Source organism: Chelonia mydas, chromosome 5, assembly GCF_015237465.2.
Source record: "Chelonia mydas isolate rCheMyd1 chromosome 5, rCheMyd1.pri.v2, whole genome shotgun sequence".
NCBI classification, from domain to species: domain Eukaryota; kingdom Metazoa; phylum Chordata; order Testudines; family Cheloniidae; genus Chelonia; species Chelonia mydas.
In genome coordinates this window covers 44,651,184-44,676,919 of record NC_051245.2, presented here as the reverse complement: position 1 = coordinate 44,676,919, position 25,736 = coordinate 44,651,184, and the positions used below count along the sequence as shown (strand labels likewise).

The 25,736-nt window shown below is 40.4% G+C and overlaps 1 protein-coding gene across 7 annotated transcripts in view; it reads right to left on the bottom strand.

The window, feature by feature from the left end:
• AP3B1 (adaptor related protein complex 3 subunit beta 1) overlaps positions 1 to 25,736 on the bottom strand; it is a 338,592-nt gene that overhangs the window by 183,767 nt on the left and 129,089 nt on the right. For 6 of the 7 annotated variants that reach the window (XR_006291016.1, XR_006291017.1, XM_037902963.2 and 3 more), the window contains one exon: positions 24,057 to 24,239. The exons of the other annotated variant lie outside the window; for it this stretch is intronic. Coding sequence is in view for 4 of the 6 variants with exons in the window: in XM_037902963.2 (XP_037758891.1) it covers positions 24,057 to 24,239 (183 nt within the window). In the remaining 2 variants the exon portion in view is untranslated. The remainder of the gene's footprint in view (positions 1 to 24,056; positions 24,240 to 25,736) is intronic. 7 annotated transcript variants of the gene reach the window in all.

Sequence of the window (25,736 nt, the reverse complement as noted above, 5' to 3'; positions counted from 1 at the left end):
GGAGGATAATCAAAAGAGTGATCATTTGGAACATCACATATCTAATATGTTTGTTGAGGCCACAAAGGTTGAGGATGGGTCTCATCCCTCCCCTTGGATTTGGATATCAGGAAATACTGGGAGTAGAAGCCATGACCCCAGTATTACAGCAGAACTTCCTCCACGTCTTCCAATGCCAGCAAAGAGCTGACGTTGATGAGCAGACTCTCATGAAAGGGATCCCTAAAAAGGGAAGGAGGGTGGGAAGGAGGTGTGGAGATGAAATGGATGGCATAACCCGATCTGACAGTGTCTAGAACCCAGTAGTTGGAAGTAATCAGACCCCAAGCTCTGCAAAGCGGGCCAGTCTGACCAAACCCTGAGCCCGGCCTCTATCTTGTGGGACGTATTCCTTTTCCCAAGGTAGTCTTGTTGTTTCAGGGGAAAGGGCTGCGCAAAAGTATGCTGCAGACAATACTGATGCTATGCACTATAGCAGCACCTCTGCACCGGGGGGGGGCTGTACACTCTCTAAGAGTAACCCTAAAGTCCTTGAGGCATGTCATCTGTCTTGTCCAAGAACAGGATTGGCCATCAAAAGGCAAGTCCTATATGGGATTTCAAACAAGTCCTTCCCAGTCATCACTACCACTGAATTCAGTGCCAGATGTGAATAGAACCCCTCAAATCCCTGAACTGGAACAAAATTTCCATGTGCTCAGCTGCTGGTGGTACCCAGGCCAGCATATTCCAAAGGGCTTTGGCCAGTTGGAGGACCTTCAATATAGTGTAGTTTACATCTCCACTCCTTCATTTAATATATCATAAGGAAAAAAACACTAAGTGTACAAAATAAATATTATATAGCGAAAAACCAGTGCAAGGAGGAACATTCCAACAATTTCACAAATGACTCTAAATGCTTTTATATAATATTTTCAAGCAAATTATTCCTTTAGTCTGAATTATGCCAAGGGTTTACTTCATTTTTCAACACATATCATAAGTTCTATTTTTTAATGCAATGATACTACAGCAGCTGGAAAAATCCAGTCCAACTAAAATATCAAGAAACATTTTACAAATCCAAAGTAAAATTGGATGATAGATAATTTAAAGATGCCTCAAGAACATTAATGTTTTGACCATGGTTATGCACTCACATACCTAATGATGCATCCTATGCATACAACATAGACATTAGAAATGTTCAAAATAAGCAATACACCTATACTTCAAATATGAATACAAAATGTTACACATGCACACAAAGTAGATCATCTAGTTAGTGTCAGTACATTTATTTCTTTAGAGCTCACTAACATGGTTTCTCCGATTGTGTTTTATTCCATTGAGCTTATGATGTCTTCTATACAAAATTCAAAAAAAAAAATTAGAAATTAAGTTTGCATAGTCAAGCACTGAAAAGCTAGAAAATGCCAGAATTAAGCTTGCCTGTGCAAACTTGATTCAGCCTGTGTGCATATGTATTATGATAAAGTCTTTAATTATATGGTAACGTTTTTTCCACAAAACCTCTAATGCAGTGTACAGAACGGATGGTGTTCACTTAATGAGCAGCTATTCAATATTTTGTTTTATCCCCATTGTTCAGTACATGACCTCACGCCTTAGTTATTGCACACTATTTAAATCTTGCTCTGAAGAGAGAATTGTTAGTTTCCTCCTGGGCTTTTCTATGGCACTCATCACTATAGTACCTGAGTGCTTCAGAAATATTAATTTATTTTCAGAACACCTCAGAGATGAGGGTATATTTTAATTTTTCAGATGGGGGAACTGAGGCAACGTCAAAAGTATCTGCTAATTTCGGGAGTCCAATTTGAGAAACCTAAGACCTGATTTTTCAGAGTACTTAGCACTATATAGACCTTTATATATTCAAAGCACAGCCCCAACTGACTTCAGTTGCAGCTGCGGGTTCTCAGCACTTCTGAAATCAAGCTCCAAGGTCTCAATACATGAAATCTAAAAATAAGGAACACTATAATTAGTGACCACCTGTGAAAGTATGCTAGGCAAGTCATTTAAACTACCATGTAAATGGCAGAGGTAAGGACAGAATTCTGTTCTCCAGGACAGCATTCAAATGCTCTAGGCATGAGACCATCCTTTCTCTTCCTGCAGTCCCCTGCCTCATTCACCACACACCTTTCAATTTCTGCAACAAATGAGGCAAGGGACCTACAGATGACAATCACCTTTATTACACAGTCCTGATTCATCCCCAGAGCAGATATATCCTGTGCACTGAATGAGGCAAGGGTCTGAGTATTTGACTTTGCAAACCATGTTATTTTAATGTAGTTGTGTGTGTGTAATTTCCTAGGTTTTAAAAAAGCAAACTGAAAAAAACCCAGGAATTCCATCATGTGGCATCATATCAACACCCATATGGTTCACCAGCAGGGTTGCAACTTTTAGATTCACCACATAGGCCTCTGCCACTTAAGCTAAGGGTGTAAATGAGAGTGGTAATAAGTTAGAGACACAAGGTGGGTGAGATAATATCTATTGTTGGACCAACTTTCGCTGGTGAGGGAGACACACAGAGCTCTCTTTCAGGTCAAAAGCTTGTCTCTCTCACCAACAGAAGTTGGTCTAATAAAAGATCTTACTTCACCCACCTTCTCTCTCTAATGTCCTGGATCCACCATGGCTACAACTACATTGCATACACCAATAGTAGTAATAAGCTGTCATTCTCTAAGTAGACCAGCACTAGAGGGTATAAGACATTTTGCTGAAGAGTTTTTCACAAACATCTGCTGATAGGAGAGGAACAGTAAGACTCAGGAACCTTAGGTTCCATTCCATGCTGTGGAAAGAAGGATGTTCTCGCGCCACAGACTTCAACCCATTTTCCCCCAAATTTGCCCCTTTTTGCCCCATCTCCCTCCAGCCTCGTCCCAGTCTTATTCTCTTCACATAGCCAGTCCCAGTCTACATTCCTCAGGCTTCTCATTCCAGTAGTCCCAGTCTTCTTGCCCAGCCAGCCAGCCAGTCCTAGTACCCCACTCCAAACACCCTATTTCAGTCCCCTACACACAATCCCCCATCACAGTCTTACCTACCATAGCTCTCAGTTCCCCTCTGCTCTGGCTCCCAATCCTCAGTCTCCTTGCCCAGTCGGTCTCAGTTCTCCCCTCCCATAGGATCTGTCTCTTTCCCTGAAGCATCCAGTTACCACCATACCCTATTCCCCAAACCCACTGCATCCTCTCAGTCCAGGGCTCCTTCCCCAGGCTCCTCATTCAATTTCAGTGTCCCCACACACCTAGCTCCCACGCTTTGCTCAGCCAGTCCCAGTTCCATCTCTGCACCCTCACTCCTCATCAGATGTGTATCCCTCCACCAATCTCTTTCTCCAAAACTCACTGGTTCCCAGTCCTAGTCTCCATGCCCAACTAGTCCCTATCTCCTTCCACCAGCAACCAGCCTCTAGTCCCAATCTTCCATTATCCCACCCCCAGTCCAGCACTTGTTCCCTCTGCATGCGATTCAGATCACTTCCTTCTCCACACTATTTGGACATTAGCGGGGAAGGCACTGAGAGCACAGAAGAAACAGTCTCCCCCACCCCCTCCTTTCAGTTCTGGTGCCCAGACACTGCGTGGCATGAATGGACTAGCTGGGAACTGCTATTGCAGAAAAATTCCTGCTCACCCCATGCAAACTATAACATACCCAGTACAAACAATCACTGGGGATTTTAGTTGCAAAGGTCTAGCAAACGTCAACTGAGCATGTGCAAACAGATTTTTCTAAGTCTGTAACTTGGTCAAATTTGGTCAGATATTACAGGAACATCAAAAGGCATATCCCTGACACAAAGGTCACCTACTGCCAATTTTCAAGTACCTGCTCTAAAGCATTGGGGGGAGCCACTTAAGTTTAAGTTTCTCAAAGAAAAGTTTACCCGAATTTCTTTTAAAGTGGGCAAAACATAATTTTCTCCTCACCTTGATCTCAGAAACAGCTATGTCACAGTTTCAGGGCAACTGCACCTGTATTCCCCTTCCTGGTCCACCAGTCCTGGGCACTCACTTTTAGGCTTCTGGTTCCCAGCTGTCACCTCTCTTGGGCAGATACCAGCTTCTCATGCCCTCCTGATTGGGGTTTTTCCAGGCTGCACAGTTCCCTTCCGACACTGATATTTCCAGTACACCAGACTGCCTACACAGGCCACCATCTGTGCTTTCTCTCCAAAGCTTATGAACAGTGTAATTGCTAGCAGTTGCCGGTTGCCACAGATCTCTTTCTAAGCAAGCACATTTATTCTTAAGGTGAAAGCATTACTAAAAAACTTACCGGAGGTCACCCCCCCAAATCAAACCTCAGATTCTGGCAGGTCTTATTCCTTCAAAACCCACAACTGGGTTTTTCCCCCATGTTATAAGTTGATAACTGTCTCAAATCCAGAACCAGAACAACCAGGTAGACATTTCATCCTTTTCTTTACATGGCTCAGACCTTTGATCTCCACTCTCCAGGAACAGATAATCAGCAAAGATCCTCACATCAGGGTGTAGCTTCAAAGAGCAAGAGTTTTGCATAACCAGTGGTGGGAAATTTGCATTTTCCCTAGATATTCCCCAGGAAATTCCCTAACACTTATTGTCCAAAAGTCCATTCTCATCTGGCACTTTTTTGATAAAGTCCTTTGAACTGCCAGGCCTCACATCACATGTCCCCCCAGAGACGTTACATACAATCCCAACCCACAGTAATACATAAGCTTAATGTAATAAATTATTTCAAGAATATTGCAGGAAACTGCCATGTCTGTCACAGGCTGTACCATTTTGTCTGAAGTTTTCAAAAACAAGAACAGTCTGAAGCAGACACCTAGCACGAAAACTTTTAGCTGAAATGGTTAAAATTTGGCCAAGTTATAAGCAACTGAAAATAGAGTCATATAATGGGATGCGTCAGGCAACCTTAATCATAAGCAGTGTTATCAGCTCCAGCTGCAATGGAAGTGCCAGCTGCCGACATAGCATGGTGATGCATTTGATATTCAGTTGGGCTAAGAGAGCAGACTCCACAGTCTTCAAGGGACATGGAAAGTGAGCATGTTTGAAGTGCAATAGTGTCTCGGCAGAAGACAATTGCACATACCATGAATCCTCTTAGTTGAAACAAATGTAAGAAATGTGCTGCTTTGTGAAAAATGTATAATTATATTCATACGCTTTTTTAAAAAAACACTAACCTATATAATATATCTTAGTGCTTACATCACATAAAATGTTAGTAAAATCTTTTCAGATGCCTTAGATAACTACATACTGGTAGCTCCGTGTTTGTAGTATTCATTCAATTTTCCCTATGCTATGCATACGTAAAGATGGAGGTGACAAAGAAAAAAACCCTGAGTAAAACAAGCCATAATGCACATCTTTTTCCTTATCTTAATGTAGGTCAGAATTTGTCTGTTGACAATGCACATAGTCTTAATTTTTAACAAAGTTGCAATTCAATATGTAACATACATTTGCAGATCTAGAAATATTGTCAAAAACTAGCAAAGATATAGGCCTATTCATCAATAATAACATTAAAAGTCTGGTTTCTTCTCCCTCCTCTGCGCCCCGCACTGTTGCCAACTCTCACAATTTGAGTGTCCTGATATTTGGTGTTTTGTATCCAGAAGCTGAGGCTGGAAGTGATTTTATTATTATTAATTATTATTATTAAAGAAAAGGTTTCTATCTCTCATGGTTGAAAATATGACACAAGTGAACCTTAAAGGCAAATAAAACAATTAAAAAAAAACACCACCTCATTTTTAAGCCAGTCTCATGAGTTTGGAGCATTTGAGGTTGGCAATACTGCAGTAGCTCACATGTAGTTGAGATCATAAAAGAATAAGCTTTTTGGGGCAAGGACCACTTTGCATAGCACAAAATCCATCACCTGGGCTCCTAAACATTACTGCATTACAAATAATAATACACTTGGAGTAAAAGTCGAAAGTGCTTAGATACCATAGTGCTGGATGTGGATACAGACTTCTGAACCGCAGTGCTCTCTGGAACCACAGCGGTGAAAGGAGCAGAACATGGGGACGCTGGGTGGCCCCATGCCTGCAACTCCTCCAGCGCGGCTGTACCATTCCCAGCCCTGCCTCCAGCCCTGTCCTCCGGTGGGGCTATACAGACCCGAGACAGACACAGCTGCGTGGAAGAGCTGGGGGGAGTACAGCCGTGCTGGAGAAGCTGCTGGTGTGGAGCCTCCCGGCAGCCCCATATTCTGCTCCTGTGTCTTTCCGGTACGGTGTGCCGGCAATAAATACCTTAATGGTATGGCATACTGGACCGTACCGCCCTACTTGCACCACTGGGTATACTTATTTATTAAGTGTGTGCATGCATGAGTCACTCCTATATAAAGATCACACTGCCCAGATTATTTTCTTCAATTTGTAAGAAGGTTATGAAGACAACAAACCTCACTCCTTCAACTCATCCCTATCCCATTATCACAGGAAACTGATTATGAGGGATACAACCGTATGATCCAAATGGATGATTCCCTATTCAATGCTCCAGAAGAATGCAAAAGTAAAAATGTTCCTGGTAATACAATCCCAAGAGAAAACTCCTTCCCAACTCGCAGTCAGTTTAATTCTACTGTAATCAAAAAAGAAAAATCACACTAGATATCAACTGATATCTGTTTACCAACTACTTTGTGCCCACGTATTTGTGCATTTTCCCCATAAATAAATTCAACAAAACAAGCCAACCAAACTTCAAGTTAGTTTCCAAGACAACTAATGTTTGCTCCCACCCAAATCACAGGTGATCTCCTTGACTAAAATAGGAAAGGACTGTTTTATAAATTGATTTTTTCCTATTTAGAAACATGGTTTCCCCACAGCAAACAATTCAGACAAGGCAGAATGTGATTCTTAGTACATTTATTTGGATATTATTTCTTACTTTGGGTAATTCATGCAAAAATTTACCACATAGGTATGAAAAGCAATCCAGCGTCAAATTTAATCGATCATCTAGATTTTGTTCGGTGAAGGAATCTTTGGACTTCAAATCTAATGATGTTTCTTTCCCCAAAACATGGCTTATCTAGGTCTAGAAAAGCTAGGGTGTCCAGACAGCAAGTGTGAAAAATCGGGACAGGGGGTGGAGGGTAATAGGAGCTGTCATAAATCTAAAGGGAAGGTAAGCACCTTTCTGTATACAGAACTATAAAATCCCTCCTGGCAAGAGGCAAAACCCTTTCACCTGTAAAGGGTTAAGAAGCTAAGATAACCTCGCTGGCACCTGACCAAAATGACCAATGAGGAGACAAGATACTTTCAAAGCTGGAGGGGGGAACAAAGGGTCCGTCTGTCTGTGTGATGCTTTTGACGGGAACAGGTCAGGAATGCTCTTCAAGACTTCTGTTAAGTTAGTAAGTAATCTAACTAGAAATGCATTAGATTTTATTTTGTTTAATGGCTGGTAAAATAGCTGTGCTGAATGGAATGTATATTCCTGTTTTTGTGTCTTTTTGTAACATAAGGTTTTGCCTAGAGGGATTCTCTATGTTTTGAATCTGATTACCCTGTAAGGTAGTTACCATCCTGATTTTACAGAGGTGATTCTTTTACTTTTTCTTTAATTAAAATTCTTCTTTTAAGATCCTGATTGCTTTTTCATTGTTCTTAAGACCCAAGGGTTTGGGTCTGTGTTCACCTATGCAAATTGGTGAGGATTTTTATCAAGCCTTCCCCAGGAAAGGGGGTGTAGGGTTTAGGGGGAAGACGTCTCCAAGTGGGCTCTTTCCCTGTTCTTTAACACGCTTGGTGGTGGCAGCATAGGGTTCAAGGACAAGGCAAAGTTTGTACCTTGAGGAAATTTTAACCTAAGCTGGTAAGAATAAGCTTAGGGGGTCTTTCATGCAGGTCCCCACATCTGTACCCTAGAGTTCAGAGTGGGGAAGGAACCTTGACAGGAGCCTATATAAGAAAAAGACCCAAAAATCGGGACTGTCCCTATAAAATCAGGACATCTGGTCACCGTAAGAAAAGCCTTGTCTGTTTGTAAGAATACTACCTATCCCATATGCTCAAGCTGGTATCCATCCATCCTCCGATTTAAGACCAACCTGAGGAAGTCCAAGATATATTTCAGCTCTTGAATTTTTAAGAGCTTTAAAAGTTTATGCAGTTTACTCTAACATTTAAAGACTACAGAAGGCTTCAAATTGAAGCATTCAAAAAGTGTCCTTTATACTGTATTGGGTGAACTTTCATAATCTCCCTTTTCACCATTCTGTATACATATCTCTAGCAGATTATTCTTCTCCCCCAGTGCCAGCAGTTATGGATTAGTGTTGCAGTAGTTCGCTGTGCTGAAAAAGAGTACTTTGTTCAAGGGTTGTGTGCAGGATGTCAGTTAAAAGGGGTGATAAAAGGCTGATAACCCTTAGGAGTGAAGAAATAAGGTTTGATGTATGGAAGCTGTGGTAAATGGTAAGGCATGCGTCTGGGTTGAAAGTATGCACTGCTAGTTTTTTATTTTCTCACTTCTGTGGGCTTGCATCAGGTGGGTTGCTGACATAGCAACCACTTCACAATGAATTTTTTTCCTGTATTAATTTCTTAGAGTTTTTTAATGCTTATTTTGGAGTTGGGGCTAGTAACGATGAGGCAGAAGCACAGCTGCACATGAACCTTCTCTACTGTAGGATGAAATCAGTTCAAAAGGTTTTTATATGCACTACCTACCCAATCAGTCAGGTTTGTGCATGCCTGTTCCCCAATCAATCAGGTTTGTATACACAGCACAAACTTTGAATTGTAATATGAACAGCTAAAAGTGACCCTAAATCCAAGATTTAAAACACAAAAATAGGGAAGAAAACAGAAGACAAAACAAAACAAAAACCTGTGGCACCAGATCTATTAAGAATGAATCTCTACCAAATTTTTTTCATGCAGAGTTGTTGTGGCCTTGTTGGTCCCAGGATATTAGAGAGACAAGGTGGGTGAGGTAGTATCTTTTACTGGACCAACATCTGTTGGTGAGAGAGAGAGAGAAGCTTTCAAGCTACACAGAGCTCTTCTTCAGGTCTGGGAAAGGTACTCACAGCGAAATACAAATTGCAACAGATTGTTTAGCATAAGTAGTTAACTTGCATTGTAAAAGAACATTCAAGGTGAAGTGGTCTGTTAACACTTCGGCAGCCATAGGACAAAAAGGGAAGGGGGCTAATGGGTTACAGCAGAGGTTCTCAAACTTTTGTACTGGTGACCCCTTTCACATAGCAAGCCTCTGAGTGAGACCCCCCCTTATAAATTAAAAACACTTTTTAATATATTTAACACCATTATAAATGCTGGAGGCAAAGCAGGGTTTGGGGTGGAGGCTGAGAGCTCGCAACCCCCCATATAATAACCTTGCAACCCCCTGAGGGGTCCTGACCCTCCGTTTGAGAACCACTGGGCTACAGAGTGTCCCTAAGCCTCTGACTGCCAGATGCTAGCACTGGACAATGGGCTGGATCACTTGATAATTGTCCTGTTCATTCTCTCTGAAGCATCTGGAATTGGCCACTGTCAGAAGATAGGATACTGGGCTAGATGGACCATTAATCTAACCCAGCATGGCCATTCCTGTGTACAGATCGTTGTAATAAACCATAAATCCAGTGTTTTTATTAAGACATGTGATTTTTAGTGTTTAGCAAACTTATGAATTTAAGCTCCCAGCCTTGTCTTTTGAAGATGATATGCATGTTTCCTTTAAGGATGAGGCCAGAGGTCAGATACAGAATGATCTTTTTATGAAAAAAGCGTTCACCCACAGGTGTTACGGTGTTTTTGTCTTGTATCATTTTTCTGTGAGAGTTCATTGAAGGGCACAATGATTGCCTTTTTTCACCAACATAGTTGTTATGGGACATTTAGTGCACTGGATGAGGTACACCACAAGTTGTGAAAGGCACACATAAGACCCATGAATCCAGACCCTGCCATAACAACACATACAAAACCTACAGGCAACTCCACTGCTACAATGATCCATACTCCTCACAGCACACCTTTCCAAATTCATGGGTCCTATACAGTGTAGATATAGCCAGAGTCCTTTTCCCAGATATGAAGAAGAGCTCTATGGAGCTCGAAAGCTTGTCTCTTTCACAGTATTGCCAACCCCAAATGTTCAAAACTCATAAGTCAGGCTCACCAAAAATCATGAGACTGGCTTTAAAATCATGAGATTCTGTAACAATAATAGATTGGGTGTTCTTTTTATTTGCTTTCTGCTTTTTGAGCCTCCACAGTGCACTGGGGGTCACGTTTTGAAGCTTTCTACACAGCCACGAGGGCAAGAAACCAACTTTTTCTTTCAGAATGAAGGCTGAAATCATCACATATCCACTTGACTCAATAATTATCATGAGATTCATGACAAGATCATGAGAGTTGGTAACACTGCTTTAACCAACAGATGTTGGTCCAATAAAAGATATTTCCTCACCCACCTTGTCTAAGTTTTTTGTAGATAGTGTTTAAGAGATAATGGTTAGTCATGAAAAGTAGAAATGCCAAGGAAAAGTTTCAGCAAGACCCCAAATTCAAAGACTTCCTATTAAAAATTTATGAAGAGAAACCAAACAAAGCTACTTGGAAAATTCAAAGGGCATAAAAATATAGCCTTGTGTGAAGTTTCACACCCATAGGACACCTGCTTTTAGGGGAGGAAGGGATCCAGAAAAGTATGTCTAGTTTAGGCCCATTTTAGAAAATAACCTTAACTACTAAGATAATATCAAGTATCCCCATAATTCTACTGTGTCCTCAAATATATGAGTAAAATTTGCTGTGTATTCTTCAGAGAAAAAAAATAAAAATTGCCGTTTACTTATGTATATTGCTCAATTTTACGAAGTGCGCAATGAGGAGCACCCACATATCAAAGAGCATAATTAGCACTTTACATAAAACTAATATCTTTGGATTTTATTTTTAAAATGTCACAGAAAATAAAGATTTGGTCCTCTGAAGTAATTACTGAATACTGTTTAAGCTGTTACACTTAGATACTGAAAACTGAAGTTTCATCTAAGAAAGAATATTTTCCAACACAGTGCTTATCAATACAATTACTGATCCTATACTGTCACAACAGTTAAATATATGGCACTAAAACAAATTTTTGTATGAACTGATTCTTATATTAGACCTGTATCATAATTAAAACAACCTTGTTCTAAAAAAGGAAGTTTTTTCCTCACAATTATAAATTTAAAATAACATTCTTTGTAGTTTTAAGTTTTCTAATGATACAAGAAAAATTTAATTCAAAATGTTAAAGCATTAGTCTTTGAGGATTAGTGGATCCCGTTTGAAAAAGGGAAAACCACATTACTCAGAGAGTAAGGTAAATTTAAGAAAACGAAAATGCAAATATGCATTTTAGTAGTCTTGAATTTATTAATCTAAAAGGTTTAATTTCCATTTTCCTGCATCAGCTTTATTTGTAAAATGTCGTGCCCTATAAATATGCTGTTATTTTCTATAGTCAAGCACCCTCTTAACAAATCTTCTCATTAATATGTAAATTTAAAGTCAATCGGTCTTCTCCCTGACAGCACCATGAATTCCTAGTGCACTGTATAATCGGCTTTGACTTGGCATCCACTATTTATCATCAAAGATGTCAGTTAGAAAAATTATGGAAAATGCACTGCAATTGATATGACTGCAATCTACTTTGTCAACGCTTAATTGTTCCTCAAATCATACATTTACATATAAACAACTTAAATACTGATCTATAATGAGGCAAATAAACTAAATTAAAAATCTCTTCCACTACACAAGATGCCTTGTTGTATGATGTGTTCATTTGAAAACTTGACAAAAGGTACACATATCAACTAATTTTTAAAAAGGTATTTCTACTAAATTTAATTGCTGAATAGCCAGAAAGACCAATTTTCCATTCAAGCATGTGACAGTGGAAGCAAACGTTATCTAAACTGTACCATCGTGAAGCATTTTTGGGTTGGCACAGGCAGAAGCCTGACAATCAGTTTATATTCTTACATTGACATTATAACTTATTGCAGCATACAAGTAATCCAATAAACTGTTGTAGTTATCCATCCAGTTTAAAAACTATGTTAAAAAGTCTCAATCACAGACACTGTAAATTACTGCTTATAAATTTTTGTGTTTTAATATAAACACATAGGGATGTCTACACTACAAATCTAAACATACCTATATTAGGTTGACTTACAACCACCACAGTAATTACTATGGTGGTGCATGTCCACACTACCCTCCTTGGGTCGGTAATGAGTGGCCTCCCCAGGAGCACTTCCACTGACCTAAGAGGGGCAGTATGGGGAGCTGAGATCCTGGTCTGGCAGCTCCCTGCAGAAGCCTGGCTGCCCCATATGCTCCTGGAGGGCTGCCCCCCCCCACCCCCCATTCCCCACCAGGAGCAGGGGGAAGCCACCTAGGGCTTCTCGCCCCTGTGCAGTAGGGTCCAGAAACCCAGGCTTCTCCTGCCTCCCTCCTGTCCCCCGCCAGGAACTGGCCAGGTTTGTCAATTTCACAGCTCACCAAGCCATGAAATTGACAAGGCTGCCAGCTCAGGCTTCTCACCCAGCTCCCAGCTGGGAGTGAGGTCTAAAGCCACCTGGGCTTCGGCTCCCAGCTGGGAGTACGGGAAGCCCTTCAGGCTTCTCACCCCAGCTCCCACTTGACAGCAGGGTCCAGCCGCCCTGGACTTCAAGGGAGCAGCTTTTTTGTCAATTTCACTGCTCCTGCCGTGAAATTGACAAGACAACCGATGTAAGGGAGATGGTGTCCACACAGACACTGGGTCACCGTAACTACACAGATGTAAAGTGTATGTCTCTCATGGAGGTAGAATTATTATGTTGGTGTACTAGAGCACTTATATCAGCGGGCGGAAGGCTGGAGGACATGCACAAGCTGCCTTATGTTGACTTAACTGTGTAGTGTAGACCAGCCCATAGGATAATGCAAACGGTTTACCTTCTATAAACACACCTGTAATAAACAGACTTGGGTGCCTTAGGACAATATTTTACCTGAACACCTCATTATCTAGCATTTTGCTTATTTTAAGCAATTTTCAGACAAGCTGATTTACTGCAAAACAATTTTATTTCAATCTAAAATGAAAAATGGGAACTCCAGACAACCCACTTGAATTATTTTTTAAATCAAATGACTGTACTTGGCATGCAAGGTTTTTTCCTCTATACTGTTTTTATTTTTCTAATCTTAAAATAAGAGGTACAGAGCTTAATAAAGTTAAATAGTAGTAAACCTAGAGCCACAAATCAAATTTCACTGAAGTTAGCAGTTCGTCAAAATATATTTGTTATGGGTGTCATCTAACAGATCATAGACTATACGAAAATGTGAAATAAAATTTTCAAAACAATAGCAACCACATCTTTGTATCAATAAGGCACAAGTTTTCACTAAGCATATATGAACCATCACAGCCCAACATGCTGAGAGCTCCAAAGAGATGTTACTCGTACATACACGGTCACAGCGCTTAGGCATTATCAGCTGGGCATGCACCCAAAGCCCAGTTGATAATGCCTAAGTGCTCTATATCAATTGGCTGCTTTGTAAATTTCCGAGGTGGAAACACTTGCTCGTTCCATCCATTAGGTTGCTAAAGATCTTGTAGAGTGGACTTTGATCCCTGCTGGGATAGGAACCTCTGATGATCTGTAGGCTTCTAAAATACATAATCGAATCCACCTAGTGATGGAGCACTTGGAAGCTCTAAATCCCTAGCATTTTTCAAGGAAAGACATATGGTAGAACTGCAGAATTACGAACACCTAGGGAATGGAGGTTGTTCTTAACTCTGAAATGTTCGTAACGCTGAACAAAACGTTATGGTTATTCTTTCAAACGTTGACTTAACATTGACTTAACACAGCTTTGAAACTTCACTATGCAGAAGAAAAATGCTCCTTTCCTATTTTTCAGTAATTTATGTTCAACGTAGTACTGTAGTGTATTTGTTTTGGGTTTTTTTGGTCTCTGCTGCTGATTCCCGATTTCCAGTTCCAAATGAGGTGTGGGGTTGACCGATCAGTTCGCAACTCAGGTGTTTGTATCCGAGGTTCTACTGTAAATAAAGAGCCCAATATTCTCATAGTCTTTATATGCTTGAGATAGATTTTTAAGGCTCTTCTGACATTTAAGGTTTTATAACATTCCAGGGTGCAATCCAGACCAGTGAGGGCTGTGTCACTCCTACCCTGAAAACCTGGGTGCCTCCCAACGCTTTGCTCCTGTAGCTCCCAACTTGGGCCACTCACAAACAGCCTTCCAGCATTCAGATAACACCCCGTGTGTCTGCGTATAGCTGTAGCCTGCCGCTCACACATCAGTCATACCCTGGCTTCCACCAGCCTTGGTTACCAGTTGCAGGGTAACCCACTCAGTCCCAGATTTTCCCCCCCCCGCAACCCACTCAGTCCCAGATTTTCCCCCAAAACTTGTGTTCTGCATGGTCCAGCCCTCTAAAGGGATCAATATACAACAGTTTTCTACTCTAAATGGAGTTACCCACACCGTTCACAACACTGGATTAGTTGCACTGAAGTCAGAAATGGTCACAAGAGAAAAAGATAAAATGTTTCCTAGTACTAAAATTTAATAAACTACACTTAGTTCAAAGTGAAAGACCCTAACCACATGTTCCCGATAACACTGCTGACCATATTCTCAGGCCAGTATCTGCTCCCAAAATCCAAAGGCTGTTTCTTTTGTCTTCTTTGGTGAAAGAGAGAGAGAGATGGATAGGGACAGATAACTTGGGGTATTTTTACCCCTCACTTTTGTAGTTTAGTCACCCTTTGAAATGAGTTTTCCTGAGGATTATCCCTAGATAAAATTTGTTCCTGCTGTGAGGATGGAGACAAGGAGTCAGGTGGTGAAAGGGATTCTGTGCTGTTTGCTAAAATGCAGCTCAGTCTGTTCCTGTCCCCCTTCCTTGCCAAAGAATGCCCACTTGACAGTTTATTGCCCACTAGTTTTGCTGACACTTGGCTAGAGGCATCAGCTGGTCCTTTGTCTCTGAGCAACTGGTTTACCCAGATTCATCTGGCAATCACATTTCAGACAATTTCAATTAATGTTCATAACTTTACATATAATGTTACATGCATTTCACAATGATATTATTGACCAGCAAGTTATTAGTTTTCAAATGACACCTCAATAAGGCATATTTTGTACAAAGATCATTACAATGGTGTGAATACAGGAGTGCATTCAGTCATAGGTGTCCCATGTCTTTTCCATTGGACGTTGTGGTTTTGGACAGAACAAAGGAAGTGCAACTTCTTGGGAAGTGCAGAAAGAGGAGTTTACCTTAGGAAGAAAGCATTCAGGTATCCTGAGCACCACCTTGTCCTTGTGGAACACAGAGTCAAGCTCCTATATAGATAAGGCTGCCAGCTCCAACACTTGACAGACACTAAGAAACAAGTCTTGTTGGATACATAAAAAGCTGACACTGAAGTTAAAGGCTCGAAGGGATGGGTAGTCAGGACCCTCAAAACAAGCAGTAGGTCCCATTTTGGAAAGAGTACCCTGACCGTTCATCTGGTCAGTTGGACTGCTTGAAAGACTCTGGTTACCCATGGATTGTCTGCCAGGGAACCCAAGGATCCTGTAAATAACATGCTACTAAGATCAGACACCTGTCGTGCAACTGTACTGGGCTGAAGGCCTCCTCTGTCTATGCCTTCTTGGAGGAAATCCAGAATGGCTGGAATTGCGCTGGGTTCTTGGCAGCAGTTGTAGAATCTGGACCAGACAGAGGAATATGCTTTTAGTGTTGATATTCTCCTAGACAAAAGCAATGTCTTAATAAGTATGGAGGACAAAACAGACCTTTGAGCACTTCCTCCTAATAGTCAGGCTGTTAGATGAAGCTATCTGGAGTCCAAATGAAGAGGATGTCCTGTCTCCATGGAAGCTGGAGTGGGGATTCCAGCTCTATTAGGTCTGAGAATCAAAGTCTCCTTGGCCAATGAGGAGTTATAAGAATTACCACCACCTGTTCTTGTTTTTATTTTCTGGACCACCTTTCCAAGTAGCAGCAAGGATGGAAACGCATGAAGTAGGCCCTGCAGCCAACTGTGCAATAAGGCATCTTCCCCATGGCTCTTGGGTCTGCCTCCCTTGTGAAATATTTTGGCCTCTTTGCATTCGTATGATTTACCAACAGGTCAGTTGAAAGGAGGCTGAACATCTTAATGATGAGATCAAAAACTTCTTGGATTCAGGCACCACTCAGAGTTGTTGACTCCGCATCTGCTAGCCAGTCTGACTTTTGGTTCCAATGCACTTTGATGGGAAGGAGGAACTGTTCTGCCCACTTCATTATTTCCATTGCTTCTATGTGTAGTGTCGCACAACCTTATGCCCCCTTCGTTGTTTAAATATGTAACGACAGTCATATTGTCAGACGAACCAGAATGTGGTTCCCCCTTAGGGTGATTTGGAACCTTTGTGGAGCTAGTTTGACCACTCTCACTTCTAGAAGGTTTATGCTGTGAGCCTTTTCCTCCTTGCTCCAGAAGCCCTGGGCTGTTTGGGTCTCTAAGTGAGCTCTCCAGTGCACCAAACTGGCATTGATTGTGAAGACTAAAGGATCTCAAAGGCAAATGGGCATCCCTTTGCGGACACTGTCATGGGCTGACCACCACTGAAAGGACCTGAACACTTGTGTTGGAACTTGTACTGATCTCTCAAACATTCTGAGCAGTCTGAAGCAAAGAGCTATAGTAGGACACTTGCAGCTGGAGCAAGATAATAAACACCTGGATTTTCTGAAACCTTTCTACTGATGGATAATTTTTTTCTACTGAGGTGTCTATTTCTGCTCCCAGGTGGGTTATTCTGGTGGATGGAATAAGGGAACTTTTCTTGCCCCTGATGATGAAAAGGTGTGCCTGGAGGAGCATCTGAGACGTGGCCCTGATAACTGCTGACTGCGACAGAGCTCTTATCACAATATAATCCAGGATACTGTACAGGTGGGTTCCCTGTAATCTGAGTCTGGCTATTATGACTACCAACATCTTTTTAAAAAAAAAACCTGGGTGGCAATGACAGGCCAAACAGAAGTGTTTGGACAGATAATGTTTCTGTCATACACAAACCTTGGAAGTCTGTGGTGGTACGGTCTGATGAGGATATGGAAATATCTTTCCACTAGATTTACTGAAGTAAAGGAATCCTCCCATAACAGCGAAGACACTATAGAAGCCAGGGTCTCCATCCAAAACTACTACTTCATCCATTTGTTAAGCCTTTTGTGGTTGAGAATAGCTTGGATACCCCTCCCCCCCATTTCTGCACAGTGAAAAAGGTGGAATAGAACCCAGAAAACCTTTCTTCTGAGGGAACACAATATCAACTCCCATATCTAGAAAATTAGATTTCATTCTGGATCAAGTTGTGTTTTACAGGGTTCTTGGAACTGGGTGATTGGATGAAGAATGGAATGAGTGGAGCATGCAGTTTGAGGGAGTAACTCTGGCCCACTTGTCTGTGGTTCCTGAAAGCAATTCCTCCAGCAAAAGGGAAATTCTGCCCCCTAGCTTCAGTGCTATGCGATCTTTGTCATAAAGTGTCAAAGTGGATAGCAGGGGAGGGAGGGCTCATCCCGCAAGCATTTCCCCCTGAACCTCGATTTCACTGTTTTCCCTTAGAGAATCTGTTGTCCCTTCGCTGGCACCTCTGTAGAGGATTAGGAGTGCCTCTGTCTGCAAGCCAGTCCATATTCTCTCCTGAGGGCACTTAGTGGGGAAGGGTGAGACTGTTTGCATTTTGCCGCATTGTCAGCCACCACTTTCTCCAGCTTTTCCCCAAAAAGAAAGGAGCCTGTGAGCTTGGCCAAGCATATGAACTGCTGAGAGTAAATATCCACCTTCCAGGGTCAGAGCTGTAGATGGTGCCTGGCTACTGAGCTAGAAGCCATGGCTCAGGCTGAGAACCTCATTGCATACGTTGTGGTATCAGCCTCAAATGCTTTTGGCTAGGGTGAGTTTCTTTAAAGTGGAGCCAAAGTCAGGATGATCTCTGTACTTAAGGACTTTGAAATCTCCAATCCAGGACAAAGATGCTCTTGCAAAGTAGGCAGCTGCCAGGGATGCTTGGAGGTAGCGAAGGAGACTCCCAAGTCCTTTGTGAGAGTGGCCTCTATTTTTCTATCCAAGGGATTTTTGGGGTAGAATTCTCCTTTTGAGGGAATAACTATACACTTAGCAAGGGATGTTACAGCAACATCGACTGTCAGGATCTCAGTAGTAGAGCTTTGGTTCTTGAAAGTTATAGAGGCGAAAAAGACCTTTGCTTTATCTTTCCCCACATCCTGTTGGATTCAGAGCCAGATAGCTTGCCATCCTCTTTGGAGGTGGGGAAGGAGGAAGAGATCTCCTATGTCCTGGATTTTGTGGGCTCTTTCCTTTTTTAGCCTTTTTGATTTTTTTAACCTTTTTCAGCATGCTTTGGAAGTGTAAAAGCTCTGCTGCAGCTTTGGTGAGGCCCCTCGTGGCTTGCCTTCATTAGGGCCTGAAGTCCTCTTGAGAGGTCTGACTCAGAATCCTCCCCTGTTGGGTCCCGTTCCTTCTGGAGAAGGAGGGGAACCACATTGTCAGAACCCTTCTGCTCAGCTTGGGAAGGAGCAAGGGAGTCTGACTGGAAACTCTGCTGCTTTCCCCAGGATGCTCATGACCCACTTTAAGACTTACTGGGTGCGTGGACAGGACTGAGACCCTGCAACCTTCCTCTCTTTGTTCTGCCTAGGACTTACCTGCTGAGTCGAGCAGTCAGGGTCCTCCTCACTTTTGGAGCCTCTTCCTGCTCTGCACTAGTACAGCTTTCCCGCAGCGGGTAGAGGACCCCCACTTGCCTATCTGACTCATAGCCCTGAGACCAGGATTAGGATTAGTTGCCTGGGTAAAGGCTGGGCATAACTGGCCACATGCCAAGCCTGGGAAGGATTTCTCACAAATAGAGAGCAGCTTGGATTTAACCTAGTGCTTCTCAGCTACACTGCCCTGCCTGTATAGGAGCAGAGCAGCTGGCAGGGAGATAATGCAACAGAGGCTCAGGTTGAGTTAAACCCCCAACAGGTTAACCAATCCAGGGAGGAAGAAGAACACTGAAGAGGAAGGAACTTTACTCCACTGCCCAAAATCTGGGCCGAAAAAGATAACACAGAAAGAGTAAGGGTGGGAGCAACAAAAACTGTCACTGTCTGCTGCCACACCAAAAAGGAGCACAGAGGTGCCAAATTTCAGAGTAACAGCCGTGTTAGTCTGTATTCGCAAAAAGAAAAGGAGTACTTGTGGCACCTTAGAGACTAACCAATTTATTTGAGCATAAGCTTTCATGAGCTACAGCTCACTTCAGAGGTGCCAAAATGCTGATTCACCTCCGTGAAACTGCCGAGAGAGGAAAGCGGCCCTAGACGTCCAAAACTGTGGGAGACACTGGGCTGAAGAACAAAATGTATTAACCAAAATTTCTGAAGTGAGGCTAATCAGGACAGACAAGGGTAATTTTATCAAGTCTAAATATATTACACGCAGGCAGGATTCCTGAAGTGTTGTATACCTGAAAAATATTGAAAGCTGAATTCCTGTATTCTTCAATAACATGCCTCTTCCAAAAAAAAAAAAAAAAAAAAAAAAAAAAAAAGCATTTACCGGCTCCTTCAAATCAAGTTCTCTTGAACCCCAATATGTGAAACACACAGCGACTTAAATGCAACTGAAACTGAACGCAAGGAAATGTCAGTTTTATTCAGCCTATTTAAAGTTATTTCTGGGGTTATTTTTCCTCCCCCCCCCCCCCTTTGTTTTTTCCTCCTTAATTAACACATATTTATCTAAAACACTTGACACACATGCCATCTTTGCTAAGGATTCAATATGCCACCCCTTCTATAGTAGGATGAGAAACCTCCCAATAGCCTTTGATACAACTAGCTAAGTCCATCAAGAAAATCTTCAATAAAGAAAAGGAGTATGAAGTCTCAACTGCCCTGATACTATTTACAGGTAAAAACTAGGGCATGCAAGTGGGATTTTCCCCCTTTTCAGATCACCTTTAAAAGATCAGAATGAGTAGGCAAGCTAAAAATGACAAACTATTTAATAAAAGCAATTTAATTCACTCTAGCTAAAGAAGTTTTATTAAATTGCTTAAAAAAAAAATAAAGTGTGAGAATAGTTGAATCTCCATATAAACTAAAGAGCATCCTTTGTAAAAACTACTATAGTAAAACATGTTTTAAAAAATAAACAGCACAGTCAACTGAACATATAAAATTGCAACACTGAATACTTGTCATATCAAACAATGACATTGACATGAACAGGGAATTACATGAGTATAGTATATTTAAATATTCAGAGCTACAGCTTTAGTAGATAGCAAAAGCTATGAGATAAGGTTATATACAAACTTCTATTGTAACACTTTGTTCATTTATTCAAGAATTCTACTTTTGAGATCAACTTCTCATTCTGTGTTTATGTGGTTCTCACTACCTACATGAAGGGTTTGATCCTGCTCCCATGCAAATAAATGGCAAAACTCCCATGTACCTAAATCAAGCTCTGTCTGAATATCCCAGAGGTGAATACTTTTGCAAAGTTGGAGGAAAACCTCTTCAGGTCATTTGAGTTAAGGGAAAAGGAAAAGAGTTTAATTGAAAGGTAAAAAAAAAATTTTTAAACTCACCACCATTGATTTTTTTAAACTGGCCACACAAAAATTTAAGACTTCGGAAGTGATAATTCCCCATGAGGAATAGTCTCTTAGCTAAGTTTGGAAGAAAATATTGAGTTTGAACATTGAAGCAAAGGAAAAAAAGTATGTGCCCTACGTAGACTGCTTCAGAATATTTTTTCGTTTCCTGATTCACTCTTCATTACACATAAACACTATGTTATTTATCAGTTAAGGCTGCTGCACGCAACATATTTGATGACCTCAAAAGCAAAGGAATGAAAAAAGTTAAGCCATTTAACACTACATACCCTCTCGGGGGTCTCAACAGAGCCTTATGACACTACAGTCTCAGAAGTTTTTACTGCATTCTACAACTCTTACTACAGTGATGATGACTATAGTAATGCCCATAAATATAAATTCTGAGCTTTCACTTAAAATAGTTATATTGTCTTTTCTCCATTGTAAACATTAGAACAGATGGACTGATGCCATGTTAAGCCACACTCTCCCACTACTTAAAAAAAAATTTCCAACACTCCATTACACAACACAACTGTTTCCAGCCAAAAAGACAAAAGAGTCTGCTCATTCTCACTCACCCTATTCTTCTTAAGACAAGTTTCTTAGGTTAGTCAGGACCATTTAAAATATATTAAGCATAGGCCAATTCCCTTGCCCTTCTCCACACACACTTTTTTATTATTAATTATTATTATTATTATTATTATTAATTATTATAAGATGCAATATCTGATTTGTTTAAGAGTTATGGCTCCTTTGGTAACATTGAAATGTTGCTCTCACTCCTACCCATGCTTTTCAATATTGAAAGCATGGAGACAGTAAACACAATGTTATATTTTAGTAAATTTAAGGAAATGCCTTCACTTTAGACTCGAGTTTTTAAATGATTAGACTCATGGATAAAGGCAGCACTCATCACAGCAGCACCAGAGAGAGAAACTATATTCCATGAGAAAAGGGACCATCCGTCCCATCTTCTCATCTAAGAAGCCAACCTTATAGGATGATGGGAAAAGCAGAGAAATGCATCTCAAGTCTAACTGCTCTTGGGCATGGGGCTCTGCAGGTGGGTCATGAGGCAGAAGAAGAGTCAGCTGTGGAATGCTGGCTTCCCTCAGCTATCTCCTAATTCTTACTACTTCTCCCTACCAGCAAAGCAGTTGCAGTCAGACCTATCAGCCTGCTAAATATGGTTAAAAATTGCTTGTCTAAAGATATTAACTAAATAGTGCTGTTAGCAGTTCTATAGTATATCAGAAGACTTCTGAACAACAGTTATTACATACCGTAAGGTACAAAAACCTAGGCAGTTGCAATAAACAACATAGTTAGGGATGAGTCTCAGGCTGTACTCTACGTCTACCTTTTTGTATGCTTACTTCATATTCAAATTAATGTTATGTTTTTTTATGCAATTCTATTCTTCTAAAGCTACTATGTGTGTTTAAACTATTAGAATGTCAGGTAAAACACACTAGGTACCATAAAACTCATATGCAGAAGAATTTTTATTATTATTTGTATTATCATAGCACCTAGAGTCCCAGCCATGGATCAGGATCCACTGTGCATGGTGCTATACAAACACAGAACAAAAAGATAATCCCTGCTCCGAAGAGTCTCTTTCTACACGCTTTTGTATGTGTCATATTCTGACTATATAGACACACAGGATGAAACATATCTGGGCTAGATGGAAATCTGTGTTATATATAATAGCATTTTAGCTTCCAATACCTACAAAAAGATCAAATCCTAGCTATAAGTCATGTGTCAGAATCAGGTTGATGGTCTCATCTCTCTCACTCTTTGTTCAAATCACAAAACCACAAGTTTAAAAGAATTGGCAGTCTAATAAATCAATATTTATGACTGAAATATCTAAGGCACCTGCATGTGTATATTTACACGTATATTAGGTGTATTAGCAGAACTTTGGTAGAAACATTTAGATCTAGACAAATACAATAGAAAATATAGCATAGGCAATATAGGTGGCAAGGTGGGCTATCTATATCCACACACCTCTGTATAAACTCCTGTGTATCTTTATAATTTTGAGTTAATTTCGCACTATTTTATAGCACTGGTTTTGAGATACTTTTGTCAGTTACTTTCATCTTCTACTTTATCACTGTGAAAGTACATAATTGTACTAAGCCTACTGGGTACTTTCACAGTGATAATGTAGAAGATGAAAGTAACTGACCAAAAGTAACTAACTGTACTCCGCCAATCTCAAAACGAACACTATAAACGAGTACAAAATCAACTCAAATTTATAAAGATGCATAAACTGAAATGTTATTTCAAGTTCTGTAACTCAATGATTTCATACAATAAACTATAGTATTAGTACTGCCGAACAGCCATATTTAAAAAAATGTTTTCTGATATTCTTTTAAAAAGTACTTAATTTTATTTAATTATTCTTCAGAAGTAAAGTCCAATTGAAATTGGTGTTATATGCATCACTAACTGCTGGAGCACGTTGCTTTTTTGTTTTTTAAAGAGCAATGAAATATGGACACCACCCTTTTTTAACGCAAGGACAAAAGTAGACAGTTACCAGTATTACATCAAGAAAAAAAATAGCATATTAATGGCACTCCAAGTATACATTTGCATAAAGAGCTTTAGACATCTAAAATTATTGTGCTTCACTAACACCTGTCTTATTTCAAAAAATAGGTATGTACATAAGCCATCAGCATAGTATATACTATGTGTCAAAATGCTGATACTGTTCAATGCACTGCGACACAAACACAGTTTGAAAAGGCTAAGAGGACTCTGCACAAGATAGGGGAAGAACCCTTCAGTTATAAGGGCTATGACAGGCAGTGAAAGCTAAACAACAAAGCTCCTAACATAGATTTTGAAAAACTGGTTTTCTAAATCTTAGTATCAACATTTCCATAAAGTGTAGAGAATGGAGCTATTACAATCAGAGTCCCACAGCTGTCAGGAGAGTGCTGCGCCATTGGGAACGAACACCCACCCAGCCACCCACACCCTGAGTACAGAAGGAAGGCAAGTGGTTACAGTTTGGAAGGAAGATTTCTCATGCTATCCACACAAAAAAAAAATTTAACTGAGGATTTCAATTTTTTTTTTTAATTAAAGATGTCAGTTCTACAAACTAGTATCCACTTCATGAAGGTGAAACTACGCATTTTCATGAACAGCAACACAATCTAAAGTATTTTTGTTGTCAGGTTACTGAGAACAAAAGAGACAAACTTACCTCCTTCCAAGGACTCACGAATTGTGTACGTGCATATCGAGTTAGCATGTGGATAATAACAACTTGCCCCCACTCCTCGACATCAACCAACAAATTACACAGCTTTCGATAGTTCTTATGAATCAGATCTATCCTATCCGGGCACACTTCCTCAAATGCCATCACCACACTCCCAGCCACCAGCTAGAAAACAAAATTGTAAAAACAAGAGTCAGTGATTCTCTTTACAGATGATCCATACGTGAGTATGTATTGGCAATTCTTAGAACTAGTATTGGCAATTCTCAGTACTTTAAAGCATGTCCATTATGCAAAAAGATAATAACCAGAAAAAGAGACTCCCCCTCTACTCACACAAGTGGAGTCTTATTTTAAAATGGATTCTGAATAATTGCATTAATCAGTATATTTGGCAGAATATGTCCTTTTTTCAAACAAAACAGACAAACATATTTAATCTCAACCTTAGCACTGAAGATATAGTGCAAGCAAAAAGAGTTCTTTTGAGATTTTTTGGCGGGGGTAGGGGTGGTAATTTATGGTTTCACAAAGAATTTATCAGATGTAAGACTTACTTCACATTATCTGCAAGTTAACGGTAAGTACAAATACAAAATAGTGTCATGCACTTATTAACATTCCATGATCGAATTGGAGGAGAAAGTGGGGTGATTTCTCTGACGTAATGGAGACCAACACCCTCTCTTGACTGCTAAACAATCACTGCCAAATGCGACTTATCCCTGGGGTTCATAAAATTACTTCTAAAGAGCAAATGTTATGCCTTTTGAATATGTTAGATATTTTCAGCAATTTTCTCAGAGGATTTTCTCAGAATCCATCCAGACTCTTCTACAAGTTATTTGCCTCCCTCCCTCCAATTTCAAAGTTGCACAAGTTGAACATAGTGTAAATATTCTCAGGATGTACACATAATATAAAATTTCCTTGCCATATGGTTCTCTCTCCTTCCTTGGTTATGAAAGTAATTTTGTTTTCATGAAAAAACTAAATGAACAGATTCTAGAGACCTATTATCTGCAAACACATGGTTCCTCCTGTGTGGGGTTTCTCAAGTGCTACGGAGGAAAACTTTTGTGGGGATCCTTCTTGAAATAATGGCAGCAAGTCATTTTATGAAAGATGTCAAGCTTCAAAGACAAGCAACATATGTATTCCAGAACACAATTTCCAAAATTTTAAAGCACAGGAATTCCAAGCTCCTAATCAAATAAATTTGTGATAACTTCAGTTCGGGACTTTGGACTCCGCTAGACTACTTCTCTGCTACAGAAACCAAAAAGCTATTGGTATAATCACCTTCAATAATAAAAAAAAAAAACAGAACAGCAAACACCATACAGTATATACTTAAGTTGCCTCCAGGAAATCAGTTACACACAGCATAAGCACTTGTCAATGAGTCAAGTATTACTGTTCTTCCTTTCCTAATTGTTTTAGATAAGATTTGCTTTATGTCAAGGAACATGTTAAGCAAAACATCTAACATGATAAAACTTCTATATGAAACAACTGATATGTTTGCAGTTAGCATGCCTGCAATCCAGCTTTCCGGGAGCAAATAATGTCATTCTATCTGAGCACTGGGGATGTGAATTTCAACTTCTAAAATTTCCCCAATTACTTCAAGTAAGCAATTAAATAGAAATACAATTTATC